The 15,429-nt window shown below is 52.0% G+C and overlaps 1 protein-coding gene and 1 long non-coding RNA gene across 2 annotated transcripts in view; one reads left to right on the top strand and one right to left on the bottom strand.

Moving 5' to 3' along the window:
* Positions 1-370: 370 nt before the first annotated feature.
* LOC107150080 lies at positions 371-1,175 on the top strand. Its single transcript, XR_001504529.2, has 2 exons — positions 371-512; positions 759-1,175. It is a non-coding gene; the product is annotated as an uncharacterized LOC107150080 (long non-coding RNA).
* Positions 1,176-1,358: 183 nt separating this feature from the next.
* The window catches only part of Slc6a11 (solute carrier family 6 member 11), a 128,532-nt gene continuing 114,461 nt past the window's right edge, over positions 1,359-15,429 (bottom strand). The window contains 6 exon segments of the mRNA XM_015495022.2: positions 1,359-1,564; positions 3,876-4,046; positions 5,026-5,126; positions 6,229-6,331; positions 11,002-11,139; positions 13,074-13,186. Coding sequence (XP_015350508.1) covers positions 1,412-1,564; positions 3,876-4,046; positions 5,026-5,126; positions 6,229-6,331; positions 11,002-11,139; positions 13,074-13,186 — 779 coding nt within the window. The 3' untranslated portion in view covers positions 1,359-1,411.

Below are 15,429 nucleotides of genomic sequence, written 5' to 3'. Positions count from 1 at the left end.
GCCAGTAGGAATGGCTGATTCTCCTCTTTAGCAGGAATGAAGACAGAGGGCAGATGGGATGGCCCCTGAATAAAGTGTGTGGAAGAAGCCGCCACACAAGATCCTCCAGCACAGTCAAGAGGGTGAGCACAGGGGCAGCAAGAAGGAGAAGCAGTGGCCCTGGGCACACAGAGGGGCTCAGATTGAAACCCGGCTCCGGGCCTCACTGGGAGGCTGCAGATCTTGGCTGGGGCAGCTGCAAGGAGAAAAAAATGCTGCCTCCTGACTCCGGAGACCAGCCCCCATGGCCAATCCAGACAGTCCTGCTTGGGATGGAGGGACAGAACTCAGGGGGAGAGCAGAGGGCCTGGAGACGGGGAGGCCCAGATGGGAGGAAGCCCTGCCCGTCTCTAGGAACAGGGATGAGATCAAACAGAATTTTGGGGAAAACACACATGGCCACCACATTGTCCCATGATACATCCGATTGTAAAGAAGCAGGTGGGAATGGGGGTCTGGCAGGGAGGGCAGAGGTGGCCCGTGGGTCTTCAGGAGAAGCTGATATCAGTGGCAGCTCTGCAAGGCAGTGAGGCAAAGAGGTCACCCACTCTAGCTCCCTCCCCGCCAGCTGGGGAAATGGGGACACTGAAGCCCAGAGAAGGGAAGGTAGTGCCCAAGAGATCAGGGCAGAGGGGGGGTCCTACAAATCAGGAGTCCTTCTCTGCCACGTGACCTTGAGTCTGCAGACCCCATGTCCATGGCCAAGGGAAGGCTCAGAGTAAAACACTCCCTGGGGGCACGGAGGAGGGGCGGCTGCCGACGGTCAGGGACAAGTGCAGATGTGGACCGGTGGGTTCAAAGGCCAACAGAGGAGGCCAGGCCTCACTCCCCATCCCACCTGCCCACAGGCCCAAGTATAAAAGTTTCACAATATGATACATTAATCCCTAGAAAACACTAATTAAAACCACCCGAGGGCAAGAAGGGTGTGCTAGTCACTGTACAGTATTATCTTGTGGTGGATACTTCCGTGGTCACTGGGAGAGGGCGAGGCAGGGGGCTCTGGCTTTAAACCAGAGGGTACGGTGGCCAGCTGGAAGTTAACTTGTTAATACATCCTGTGCAAAACGAGCAAGCCCCTAGCATTAGGAGAAGTATGTGTCTCAGGTACTCATTTTTTTTTTTTTTTTTTTTTTNCTCAGCCTCATGACAGTGCTAGACAGCCGGTGCCCTTATTTTACAGATGAGGAAACCGAGGCACGGACAGCTTAAGTTTCTTGCCCTCGTGCCGTGGTGGAACTGGGACCCAGACCCAGGCTCCTAGGTCAGAGCCTGAGCTCTAAACCCTAATCTAGGTCAAGAGCCTGACACAGTGCCTGACACACAGGAGGGAAGAGAAGAAAAGAGAAGCATTGAGGTGGCGGGAGGTGGCTCAGAAGTGCGTCTCCTTTTCTGTGATGGCGGCGATGGTGCCGTCACCCTTGAGCTTGGCGTCACAGTCATTAACCATCACCGTCCGTGGGCCTGCCCCAAGCTTGCCCCGCATTTTCAGATCGGAGCTGGGGACTGTCAACTTCCGGAATTTCTAGATGATTGGAGAGGAGAACAGTCTGAGAGGGGCTGCAGGGGTCTGGGCTTCAGCCTCTGCCATACTGATCTGATCTGATCTGAATGGTGTGTTGGCTTCTGTGGGTCTTCCCTACCCCTGGCCTTAGGTAAGGAGCAATGATGGCATGTGCAGAAGACCGTGGCCTACTGCGTGGCCTTCGAGAGGTGATCAGGACTTGAGAGCTACGATCAGGACCCATGGGAGGGGACCTAGGAGCTGCGGTTTGAATCGCCGCTCAGCCACTGCACTTAACCTCTGTGAGCTACCTTTTCCTCATCTATGAAATGGGTTAACAGTCCCTTCCTGGAAGGCCTCCTGTGTGTCAGGCACTGTGTCAGGCTCTTGACCTAGATTAGGGTTTAGAGCTCAGGCTCTGACCTAGGAGCCTGGGTCTGGGTCCCAGTTCCACCACGGCACGAGGGCAAGAAACTTAAGCTGTCCGTGCCTCGGTTTCCTCATCTGTAAAATAAGGGCACCGGCTGTCTAGCACTGTCATGAGGCTGAGATGAGGTGACCAGCCACAGTACTGACACATTACTTCTATGAGTATGATTTTCCCTCAGGGCAGTTCTCCAAGGCAGGTCCTGTTGTCCCCACTTTCCCTCCAGATTCTTCCTGTCTGCGGGCAGAAGTTTGTGAGGCCTGGAAGCTGGGTTTGACCGCCTTCAGAGACTTGGCTGTTTCACAAGTCACGTTGTCCAGGTTGGGTCAGAAGGGGTGTAAGTTTAGGGAGATGGAGGAAGCTCAGGAAAGCAGCCTGTACTCTCCCTCCCTCTTTTCTAACACCCAGGGGCTGAGAAAAAAAATCTCTGGGGATCTAGCAGAAAGCACCGAACATTTCTGAACATCAAGAGGTCATGTGCGGGCGTTCAGTGGGTGAACTTTTAAAGCCACGAGGGCAGCTCCCTTCTGGAAATGTTAGGTCTCAGATCAGAATTAACCAATTGCCTTTGACCCACATTCCTTACAAGCAATGAGGAGCCTGACTTGCTCTGGGAATGAGCAGGTTTCAAAGGGACCTTCCTTCCTGGCTTGCTCTTTTTGGCTGTGTGCCCAGGGCCCTCTGTGAGCAGGTGAATTGGGTGACATTGACTTTGAGCTGGAACTTGCTTCTGCACACACACTTCCTACTGCTGTCTCCCTCTATCCTTGAGCTAGGAGACAAGAGTCAACTTCTGCCATCCCTGTGTGATGTGGCCATCGGGCAGAAATGGGGCCCTGAAATGGAGCATGGTCAGTTCAGTCAAAGAAGCTGAGGCAGCGAAGCTCAGGAACACAGACTTTAGTTCCGGCTGCATTTTTCAGAGGCTGTGTCTCTTTGCAAAGTTGCTTTCTTTCTTTCTTTTTTTTTTTTTTACGAGAGATTGAACCTAGGGACACTCAACAACTGAGCCACATCCCCAACCCTTTTTTGTATTTTACTGAGAGACAGGGTCTCACTGAGTTGCTTAGGACCTTGCTAAGTTTCTGAGGCTGGCTTTGAACTTGTGATCCTCCTGCATCAGCCTCCCGAGCTGCTGGGATGACAGGTGTGCACCCATTGGAAAAACTTGTTTTACTTCTTTGTGTGCTAGTTTTCTCATCTGTACAGGTGATAAGCATCTGCATCTCACAGGATTAAATGGCTTAGTATTTGTAAACTACATAGGACAGTGTGTATTTACCTGTGTATCTGAAACGAATGAATTCTGTGATATGTATTTTAAGCTGTTTTTAAAAATTGCTCTAACTTTGGGCTGTGGGATCTTAGGAAGTGACTCCACTTCTCCGAGCCTCCATCTCCTTCACCTGTTAACTGCAGGGCCTTGGTTTGCTCTGAGGAGTGCAAAAGATGCAGCAGGTAGAGAGCCCAGTAAGGGGGTGACACAGACTAGGTGTCCCCAAATGTCAGGATGAATAGAGTGAACAGAAGACTGAATACTAACACTTGGCTACTCCTGGGCTGGGTCCTGTGCTTTCCCTGTGTGGACTTCCAACATCCTCATCGTCTCTATATGTTAAGATATGCTGTTATTCCACTTGACAGATGGGGAAACTGAGGCTGAGTTCACACCTGGCTCCCCCCCCCCGGGGCCTCACAGAGACACGCTCAACACAACTGGAATGATGAACGTGTGCCATGGCTTCCCTGTGTGACAGGTAGGGACAGGTTCCATCATGCCTGTGATCCAGAGGAGGAAGCTAAGACCTGAAGACGGGCCGGGCGCTGCTCCTGCTCACCAGCCCTCCCTGTGTCCCTCTCTGCCCCCGTGGGCGCCCTCCTGACCCTGCTCCGGAGCCGTCTCACCTCGGGCAGCGTGCCCTCTGTCTTCCACAGCTTGATGAAGATCCAGAGCGGGATGCAGAGCATGGAGGACAAGGCCATGAGCCAGCCGATGCCGTAGCCCCAGGCAGGGTAGGTGTAGACGTTGTTGTACTTCAGGGGCTTGTACTTGACCAGGAAGAAGATGAAGATGCCCTACAGAGAGACAGAGAGGTCCCCGGGGAGGGTCTTCAGCCCCGCTTACCCAAGATAGGTCTAAGTCCCCTTGCCTATGTCCACAGTGACTGTGGGGCAGAAGGACCTGGAGACCCTCCCCACAGTCATCTTTCATACAGGGAATGGGACCCTGGGTACCAGACTCCCAGGGATCCTGAGGTGTCACCAGGGCTGAGGCGCTCCCTACCCATTCCCAGGAGTCTCCTCCCTAGCCTCTGTCCAGTTAGGAATTTTAATGTTTTCCTATCTACTTCTTCAAGTTTCAAAAATGCTCTTCAGACTTTCAGTGATGAGTCTGTTTTTTTTTTTTTTGTACCAGGGACGGAACCCAGGGGTCCTCAACCACTGAGCCACATCCCCAGCCCCTTTTTTATATTTTATTTAGAGATAGGTCTTGCTGAGTTGCTCAGGGTCTTGATAAGTGGCTGAGGCAAGTTGGCTTGAAACTTGCAATCCTCCTGCCTCAGCCTTCCGAGCTGCTGAGATTACAGGTGTGAGCCACTATGCCTGGCTGCTTTTTTTTTGTTTTTGCTTTTTAAAAATTAAATAAAAATGCTCTCGTTGAAGCCCTTCTGTGGTCTGGTCTTAGGGAAGAGCACAAGCCCCAGTTCTCCCCACCTCTGTCACCCTCTTTGTTAATGAAAAGGCAACACCTTCTCACTCACATGATCCTCCATCCCCAAGGAGCAGATTCCAGCACCTAGGTGAACCTAGAGCACTGAGAAGGAGGAGACTTGCTCCTGGACATCTACCCGATTTGGTGGCAGAGCTGGGCCCTGCCTTGCCATGCCCAGAGCCTGGCCCTGTGACCCCAGCTCCCCAGGGTGTCAGGTGGCTTGGACGAAAGGGGTCATGAGCCTTCTCAGTACCAGCCTCTGCTAGGCTGAAGGGCTACAACGTGGAAAAGTGGGAAACCCAGTAGGTGGGTAACTGGAGGGGCTGCAGGTGGGGCTCTTACCGCGCAGATCCCAGGGGTCACGATCTTCCAGCACCATTTGATGAGCGACAGTGGCCGGTAGCCAATCATGTCTTCAATGTTATCATAGAACCGGTTGCTTCCTGTCCAGAATAAAGCAGATGAGCCCGCCAAGTACAAAAGTCAGCAGAGGTTAGGTGTCTGTTTGCTTGCTTGGGAGAAGTGCTTGCCCCAAAGACAATACTCTGTCTGACCCTGAGACAGAGAAATTGCAGCAGGGACCTTACTGAATACTTAACACCTAGCAAAAAGCGCTAGGATTTGGATGTCTTATGTCCCCCAAAGTTACCTATATAAAGGCTGGATTCCTAGGGCGGTGCTATTGGGAGCGGGGATGGACCTGTAGGAGGTGGGGCCTATGGAAGGCCCATAGGTCACTGGGGGGTTCCCAAAGGAACCGTGGGACGCTGCCTGATCTCTCTTTCTCTGCTTCTTGGATTGAGAGGCCTTGACACGTATTCCCGACACTGTGTGGCCCTCACCAATGGGGCCGCCCGACCTTGAACGTGAATCTCCTGAACCCCGGAGCCAACATGAACTTAGCTCTCACTTCACAAGGAGCCTGTCTCAGGTGCTGTGTTACGGTGATGCCAAGGTGACTGACACAGTGGGTGCGGTCTGGAATAAGCTGTGGGCAGGAGGGACTCTGGATGGCTGATGGAGGGGGGCTCTCCTGACCTGGGCAGCCAGGTCCAGAGAACAGCAAGGAGATTCTGGAGAAAGGTTAGGAAGGTGAGCCCTCTGGAGAGGCCAGGTATGGTGAGGGGGGCTGACCTGCGTGGGCAGAGGGCGGAAGCTGACGGACCCTGAGCAGAGGTGGCTGTTCCCAGCCACACTCCACCTGACCCTGAGCCTGGCAGCCTGCACTTGGGTTTGGTTTGGGGAACGGAAGGACCAGAGGCAGGTGTCACCGAGGGCCATGGCTGCTCCATTTCACGGAGGGGGAAACTGAGGCTCAGTGAAGAACTGGCCTGAGGTCACAGTGCCTGGGCCCTGAGCCCCTCCCTGTGCTGCAGGTATGTACAAGCAGGAAGGTCTCCCCCACAGTGGGAAGGGGTCAAGGGGTCCCAGAAGAGAAAAGGGGAAGAGGCCCACACAGACAAGGACCACCATGGAGACCCGAGCCCGGCCAGGACCGGGGCCGAGACAGGCAGCCCGAGTGTGCGCAGGTGCCCGTCGACTCACCATACACCCAGCCAATGCAGACACACTCAAAGATGGCCACGAAGAGAAGGCACATCCCGCTGGCTGCATAGGAGTCAAACAGCTGGAAGATGTACATGCCTCCCTGCAGGTGTGGGGACAGACGCCAGACAGACACGTGAGAGAGCAGGGTCAGTCAGCTGGCCTCTGGGCGGGCCCCTCTGCTCTGCAGCTCTGCGGCTACCACTGGTAGGGATTCGGCTTGTCCCTGAACACTGCACCTGGATGTCCCCAAAGCCCCGTCCTCTGGGGGTTGCTGGGACTGTGGGGGGGGGGTTATCTTGCCTCAGCCCCTCCTTTGTCATCTGCTCGAGGGCCAAAAAAATGAAACGGAATATCAGAGTCAAGGTTGGACAAACTCAGCACAACTCCCCGGATGGTGCTAACAGCCTCCTGAAGAGCCTCCCTGACTCCAGCCTCACCCTCTGCAATGCTTTTGTGTACCAGCTCTCTGAGGGACCTTTCCACCGGTGTCACTCTATAGTTTAAAATCACCCTGCGGCTCCCTAAGTCAGGGCTGGGACTTGTCCTCCTCCCTTCTTCAACATACTCCCTCTTGGACAGAGCAAGTCTTTCACCTGTCAAGTTCCTTTGAAGCTCAGATCAAATGCAACCTCCTCTAAAAAAACCCTCTTAACCTCATTCTTTCTTTGGGCCTCCAAAGCATGTGTTAGGGATTCAGGGTCATAAAATAAAAAGCACTGGCTGCTCTGTGAGCTCTCACTCCTGCTGGCCTGGCCCCCCACACGGGTCCTCCTCTTGCCTCCAGCCCTTGGACGGGGCGTGGTGCACAGTAGGTCCCTGATAAATGCACGCGGAATCATACAGAGTGTGGGTCTGTGGGACAAGGGCTCTGGCTTGTCCTAAACTCTGCCCCAGTTTCTGGCCCAGAGGGTGGCACCCAGTAGGTGCACAGTCAATCTTTGTGGGATGAAGGGGATGAATGCGCTGCCTCTGTAATATATAGCTGGCCCTCTGCATCCACAGGATCAGCATCCACAGGTAATTGGAAAAAATTTTTTAAAAAATCCCTACATCTGTACTGAACACGGACAGACATTATTCCCTAAATAACAACTACTTTCCCAGTACTGACATTGTAGTAGGTGTGATACATCATCTAGAGATGATTGAAAGTCTATGGGAGGATGGTCATAGGGGAGTGGTGGGGAGCATGGCTAACCGGAGAGACATAGCCCCTTTGGCCACACAGCTCTGGGTGATGACTGTTGGGGAGGGGGTGTGTAGGTGCGACCCCAGATCTGTGGATTTTTTAGGAGATGCCAGAACGCCAGATATTCAAGGAAATTTTTTCTCTTGTTGGTGACGTCTTCATGTTTTTTTGAAATATTTTTTAGTTGTCGATGGACCTTTATTTTATTTATTATATGTGGTGCTGAGACTTGAACCCAGTGCTCACACATGCTAGGCAGGTGCTCTTCCACCAAGCTACAACCCCAGCCCGACTTCTTCATGTTTTAAAGAAATGTGTTAGGGGCGACACAAAACAACCCTCTGGGCCATATCTGATCTGTGGTTTCCTGTCTGTGACTGCTACAGTGCAGATGAGGCAGGTCTGAGGTAGGTCTGAGGCTTGCAGTGGGTTTGGCTTTCTCAGTCCCAACTTAAGGTCCCCTTCCTAACTGCTCTCCTTCCATGCACATTATCTGTGAAAAACAGAACAAGGTTCCCAGTGGCTCAGGAGGCTGAGGAAGGAGGATGGTGAGTTCAGAGCCAGCCTCAGCAACTTGGCGAGGCCCTCAGCAACTTAGGGAGATCCTGTCTCAAAATAAAACATAAAGAGGGCTGGGGATATGGCTCAGTGGGGAAGCGCTCCTGGGTTCCTTTCCTAGTACCAAAACAAAATCAAAACAAAACCACCAAAGAGATCAAGGAAACCTTTTATGAAGCATTTGTCAAATACAGCCATGCCTCAACTGATGATTTTTTTTTTTTTTGTAGTTGTGGATGGACAGACGGCCTTTATTTTTTTCATTGATTTTTATGTGGTGCTGAGGATCGAACCCAGGGCCTCATACATGCTAGGCAAGCGCTCTACCACTGAGCCACAGCCCCAGCTCCTGATGATGTTTCTTAATGAACTGCATAAATGACAGTCTCCTAAGACTACTGCCTGGTGACATTGTAGTCATGCTCCATACAACAAAGTAGTTGCCTGAGGACAGGCTTCTCAGAACACGTTCCTGTCATGCACAGCAGTACCTGGCTGTTCCTTTCTTTCCTTCCTTCCTTCCTCTCTTTCTCTCTCTTTTTTAAATTTATCTTTTGGTACTACGGATTGAACCCTGGGGTATGTAACCACTGAGCCACATTCCCAGCCCTTTTCATTTTTTTATTTAGAGACAGGGTCTTGCTAAGTTGCTTAGGACCTTGCTAAGTTGCTGAGGCTGGCCTCGAACTTGTAATCCTCTTGCCTCAGCCTCCTGAGTTGCTGGGATGACAGGTGTGTGCCACTGTAGGCCCAGTTGCATCCTGTGTCTTAATCCACTTGTCTGACTGTCCCCATGTGCTTACAAGATAGGGACTATGGTTATCCCCAGTGATTACTGGGGGAAACTCAGGCACAGAGAGGTGAGAATCCCTCCCGCAGGTCATCAGCCGGCTCTCGGAGGGGCGGTCTGGCTGCAGGGCTCAGAGCCTTACCCACTCACCACACTGCCTGAGAGGATGATAGATCGCTGGCCTGGAGCTGAGCTTTTAATGTATATAAATGAGGGAGAGGATCTGGCCAGCAATTACCATGAAGGCGGAGGCGGACACGGTCCGTTTGGCAATTTAAAGAAATTCCCTGGTGCAGTGGCCCACAGATATGTCCCTGCAGAGGCCAAAGGTTGGCGTGTGAAGCCAGGGTGTCTGTACTGCAGCTGGCTACACTGCGGGTTTTCTGATGGTCCCTGGAGGTCCTGAGGCACCCCGTGGGCAGACCCAAGGCAGGGGAGAGTCTCTGCGAACTGGGGGCAGCTGGGGGTGGGCAGCGCTCCAAGACAGGGACACCCGTGCCAGCGCTTGCTCTTCTGGTAACCCTCTCCCTGTTGGCCTCTTCAAGGCATCGGGTTAACTCCCGCATTTGCATGCGACAAAAGACTCTGCTCTGTGTAATTAATCGGTGCTTAATGAGGCTCTGCTAACAGCAGCGCCGGGGGGTGCCCTGTGTGGGGAGAGGTGAGAGGGACCAGGAAATGCCGCGCCACCCTGTCCCCTCACTTGCTCAGGTGCTGATTGTCAGGCTCACGAAGCTGACGATGGCGAGAAGCAGCAATAATAGAGCCTGGAATAATGCCACTGAGCACCCTCGGCTTGGGGCCAGGCCTGAGCCGACTCTGGGGCCACAAAGCTGGACGATGCCAGCTCTGGTTCCCCACGGGTCTGGTCGGGGAGGTGGGTGAAGGGCGGATTAGGACACGGGATGGACCTAAGGAGCCAAGGTGGGAGGGAGACTGGTCTGAGCAGGAGCGATCTGCTGGAGGGTGGGGGCTGTGTCAGAGAAGAAGGGCAGAAGCAGTGTCCCCAGGAGGAGGTGGCCTGTGACCTGGAGGTGGAAGACAGGAGGTTCACCAAGGAGGAGTCAACCCGCTCACAGGCTTGGCTTTCTAGGCTGACCCCAGCGTCACATCAGCTGCTTTGACTGATGCCGAGTTCCCTTCTTTCTTTCTTACAAAACCTTTTTCTCTCAGCGAGCTCTTTTTTAAAAATTAATTACCTTTGTGCATGTGGGGAGAGAGACACCAAATTGCACCCTTCCGAGGCACTTTAGAACGTGTCTGCCAGGATGGCTGCAGGAGCGGGGAGAAGCGTGGTTTCTCAAGACCGTCTTTGGGGGGCCGTGGAGAACCCTCCTTAATCACCTGCTGGCCTGGCCAGAGCAACACTAGGGACTGTGCTGGTTTGGACGTGAGGTGTCCCCCAAAGCTCCTGTGAATGCAGGACTCTTCAGGGGTTCAAATGATTGGATCACGAGAGCCGTGGCCTCAGCAGTCCACCCCAGTCTGAATGGACTGACTGGGGGGTAACTGTAGGAGGTGGGTGAGGCTGGAGGAGGTAGGGTCACTGGGGACATGCCCTGGAAGGGTGCATCTGCCCTGAAGCCCCCTTTCTCCGTCTCTCTCTGCTTCCTGACCCGGCCACAAGCTGAGCTGCTCTCCTCCACCACACCTTTCCACCATGATCATCTGCCTCATCCAGGCCCACGGGAGTCGGCCATCTATGGACGGAGGCCTCCTCAGAGTTGGACTTGTGGGGTACTCTGGTCACAGCAATGAAAAAGCTGGCTAAGACGGGGCCACGGACAAAACCGAGGCTGGAACAGAGTGCCCGGAGGTCCCAAATATCACTGATGCCTATTCTCAGAAGCCCCCCTAGAATAGCCTGCTTTGAACGGGAGACCCAGGAAAGGCAACCAGTTTACTCATAGCCACGACCCAGGCATCCCCACGCTCTTAAGTACTGGCAAAACCCAAGGGTCCCCTTGGGGCTTTACCCCTCTCTGTTGGCAACAGCAGCTACTGTCAGCCAAGCGCGGCTTATGCCAGACCCTGTGGCAACGACCCGACAGGAACCTGCCTTCCGTTCTCACCTCGACCCGTTGGGAAGAGGAGAAACTGAGAGGCAGAGAAGGTACTAGCCCGGCCCAGGCTCCGGCAGCCAGACAGGGCCAGAGGAGGGACGTGACGTCAGACGTGCCTGCCCCAAAGCCCAGGCACTTGGCGTTTGCACGCGGCCACGTGTGCCACTCACCTCCGTTAGCATCACGAGGCCCAGAAAATAGGAGATGACCGACAGGGCCAGGATGAGCAGCTCCCGACGATAGCCCCTCCGGAAGACCTTGGGGTACATGTCCACCACGGCGGTCACCAGGCTTTCCACGCACACAAACTTGATGGGGTGGGGGGAGATGTGATGGTGTGAAACCCAAGAAAAAGCCTGTTCCTGGGGGTCGGCTACCCCAGCACTAATAGGGACCTGGTGTGTCCACTTAACACACAAGGGCAAAGTTGCTCAGAGAGGGGAGGGAACCTGCCCAAGGTCACTCAGCATGCAGAGTCTTGTCACGGGTCTATGGCTGGTCCCTTTCCTGGAGTTAAATGAGTTAAATGAGACTCAGTCCTGGCCCTTGGGGCAAGGCAGGGGTCTCTCCCTCTGTCACTGTCCTGGAGGCAGGCTCTGTGATCTCCAGGGCTGTGCGAGTTCCCTGGCCTCTGGCTCTGGTGGGCGAGTGCCCCTCTGCTGGTTGGAGGACAACACCCAGCTCCTGTGTTTCTGCCATCTCTGGGCCAAACTGTCCAGGTATTGATGACTGAATTGAAGCATCTGAATCCCAAGTGTTGGGCACAATCAGGCAGGCCAACTCCTTGCCTGGTCAATACCCAGACTCAATATCCCAACACCATACCCAGCCCTGCTCCCAGGTTCTCAGAGAACTGGGGGCAGATCTCCTGTCTGACCCCTTTTCTGGAGAAGATCTTAAAAAATTTTTTTCTGATGGACACCATGTTGACCGACCCCTTCCTTGGAGCGACTTCTTGGTCTTAAATCCTTTATGATTCATTTCTACCTTCTTAGGAAAGATATTTCCGTCCTTACTGTGCAGGCCAAGGGAAGGAAGCACAGAGAGGTAAAGTGATTATCCATCCAAAAGCCACACAGCTGGTTGAGAGTCCTGGCACTGGGACTCCAATCCAGCCCTGCCCGATTCCAAAGCCCAGGCTCTGCCTCCACAGCAAGGGCTGGCATTGCTCACCCTTTCTCCAGGGTCCCGGGAGGGAGGGGATTCAAGGAAGAGGGTTTAAGCAAAGAAGGAGAGGAAGAGACATGGGAGTGTGCAGCTAAGGCGCAGACCTGGGCGTACGTTCCAGTCGGTGACCTGGCATCTCTGGGCCTTGGTTTCTTTTGTATACTGGGGGGGGCAACAAAAGGGGTCCCTGGCCCACATGGTGGTTGTGACAATGAACTGAGAACACAGCCCAGGCACACGGCAAGCGGCTCCAACCCTGCCTCCTCCGCCAGGCAGCTTGTCCTGTCATGTGCCAGCGCTGATCCTTGATCCCTCAGAGGCTTCTTCCCGCAACAATGAGAAGATTATCAGCCCAAGCACCCGGGCTCCTGAAGCCCTGCTTAGCAGTTTCCGAGGAGGAACGGCTCAGGGGGAGAATTGAGCTTGGCTGGGTTGACAGACGCCTACACTGACCATGCTAAGTGACTTGTACAGAGGCACGGTTGGGGCAGTATCTACTGGGCCATCCTGGGCACTGTCCTGCACAGGCTTGGCTGGGCAGGAGGCTCGGGGGGGGGGGGGGGGCTACGCCATTTTGTTAAAACGGGGCATCTTGCCTGTATAGCCTCCCACCCAGAACAGCTCCCACATGACAAGGGAACCAAGTGGCCACCCAGGCTGTGTCATGGCGACCCCAACACCGAGGGAGGAAGGAAAAGGTGCCTTCCTGTGCTCTGGGGTCCTTGGATATTTGGTTGGGACGCATGGGACTCTGTGTTACCAGGAGGGGTGGTGGCTGGGACCAAAGGTCGCTCCTAGGAAGAGTGCCTGGCCACAGGGCGCAGTGGTGCACGCCTGTAACCCCAGTGGCTTGGGAGGCTGAGGCAGGAGGATCCCAAGTTCAAAGCCAGCCTCAGCAAAAAGCGAGGTGCTAGATAACTCGGTGAGACACCCTGTCTCTAAATAAAATACAAAATAAGGCTGGGATGTGGCTCAGGGGTCGAGTACCTGAGTTCAATTCCTGGTCCCAATAAATAAAAATAAATAAAAAAAGAGCCCCTGGCCTCCCCGGCCCCTCTCCCTCTGGGCTGCTTACCTGGCTGTCCAGGCCCAGAAAGATGAGCATCATGAAGAACAGGGTGGCCCACAGCGGGGAGAGAGGCATCATGGTGACAGCCTTTGGATAGGCGATGAAGGCCAGGCCGGGACCTGGGGAGAAAGAGAGAGAGAGAGAGCTGCTGGTGGAGTCAGTCCTGTGTGGTTGGTACTAGGCTGGTGCCCAATTTTCTTTTTTTTTTCTTTCTGGTATCAGGGTTTGAATTCTGGGACACTCGACCACTGCGCCACATCCCCAGCCCTTTTTAATATTTTATTTAGAGACAGGGTCTTGTGAGTTGCTTAGGGCTTTGCTAAGTTGCTGAGGCTGGCCTCGAACTTGTGATCCTCCAGCTTCAGCCTCCCAAGCTGCTGGAATTATAGGTGTGGGTCACCATGCCTGCCCCCTCCCTTTTTTCCTTGATTTCATGGTGACTTGTCTATTTTTTTTTTAAACCAGGATTTTAATTCTATTCCTATTTCACTAATTTCTGCTTTTCTTTCGACTATTTGCTTTCTTGTGCATTTTTTTTGTGCTTTATTTTGCTCGTTTGTTTTTGTGTTGTTTTGAGTGGGGAAGTCAGTTTATTTTCATTCTTTCATCTCTAATGATAAATGTGCTTAGTATGGTGAGCTTTCTCTGTTTCTATGAAGTCTCCTTGCACCTCCTGCAGTTTCTGCCTTGTGCTACGCTGTGTTATTTGGTGCATATACTACATTGTGTGTTGTAAACTGGAACATAAAGTGTTTTTCTTGGTAGTGCTTAACACCCTTGGGCGTGGATCCTACTGTGACCTGAGCTTTGCTCCTGCTGTCCAGCCCTTTAGGTTCAGCCTTTGTGAATCAACTTTGCTTGAGGTTTGACTCTCCTGTGCAGGACAGACTTGGATCTAGGTTTGTGAGTCAAGTCAAAGATCTTTTCCTTTTAATAGGTAAGTCAAGCCTACTCACGTTTATTGATATGATTGATACGTTTGACCTTAACTGCCCATTTTGAGTCATTTTTCTTCTTACATTTTTTTAGTATTTGTTACATTTTTTCAATGACTTAAGTGTTGTTTCCATCTATATATATATATATATATTTTACATTCAGGAAGATTGTGTTCCAGTGGTTATTTTAATACTTATAGCTTTTAAAAATGCTGTTAAGCCCTTGTTTTCTTATTTAAACCTTTATTACTCAGCTTTCCCAGGTTTCTTCCTTCCATATTCTTTAACAGAGCTGTTGTCTATACAACAGAGTTTTTTTTTTTTTTAATTTCTTTTTCGTTTTCTCCTTTTTCTTTCCATGGATAGAAATAAATAAATTATTTCTTTGGATAATTTCTACTTTATGACAGATAATATTCAGCATTTCTACATTAGTCTCCTCTCTCTTCTCTACATTGCTTTTCGTGTTAGAGACAGACACACACACACACACACACTGGTGCTGGGGATGAAAGCCTGGGCCTTGTGCACATGAAGCACACACTGTATCACCATGCTACATCCCCAGGAATAATTAAGCATCATTTTTAAAATATTTATTTATTTATGTATCTTTAGTTTTAGGTGGATACATTAGTTTGTTTTTATGTGGTGCCGAGGATCGAACCCAGTGCCTCATGCATGCTAGGCGAGCGCTCTACCACTGAGACACCACCCCAGCCCCAACTAAGCACCATTAAGCCCTCACTGTGCATCTTTTGTTGGACATTTTCCTGGTCACTGTGAGGTTGGCTCGAAGTCACCCTTACTCAAGTTCCCTCAAGGACTGATGGGCGCAGAGCTCCCACATTCCTCAACATTGAGAATGGATTTCTGTGGCTTTGATAGTGGAAAAATAAAATTGTGGCTAGGTGTTAAAGCTTTGATCCAAGTTTCCTTTTCGGGATCTGAGATGAAAGGGCTGCTCCAGCGTTGCCTTGGGTGCACTCTGTAAGTCGGTTTTGGGGTGCCGGGCTCCTGCTTTTGCAGGTTATTTGATCTCTTCTGCCTGCAGACTTTGAGGATTTTATCTTTCAAGGCTAACGGCCTCAGCAGAATGCCTCAGAGTTCATTATTCTGGGTTAATGTTTTCCTGGCATCTGAGGGAGTTTCTTTCAATGTGTGGACTCAGCTCTTCATGTCTGAAAATTTTCCTTGGAATATAGTTTTAAACACGACCTCTGTGCCACGAGTTTTTATCTTTTTTTCCCCTTCGGGAACTCTGATAATATAAATATTATTTCTTTGCCTACATTCCACGGTGTTTTTCTGTCTTTCTTCAACGCTCCTTTTCAAGACTATTTTCTATGGGATACCTTGTCATTTTTTCCCTTCATGTTCAAGATAATTTTGTCTTTTCTTTTCTTCATCCCCCCCCCCCCCCC

The sequence above is a fragment of the Marmota marmota genome, unplaced genomic scaffold (assembly GCF_001458135.2).
Source record: "Marmota marmota marmota unplaced genomic scaffold, marMar, whole genome shotgun sequence".
Lineage (NCBI taxonomy): Eukaryota > Metazoa > Chordata > Mammalia > Rodentia > Sciuridae > Marmota > Marmota marmota.
This window is presented reverse-complemented; position numbering and strand designations above follow the sequence as displayed.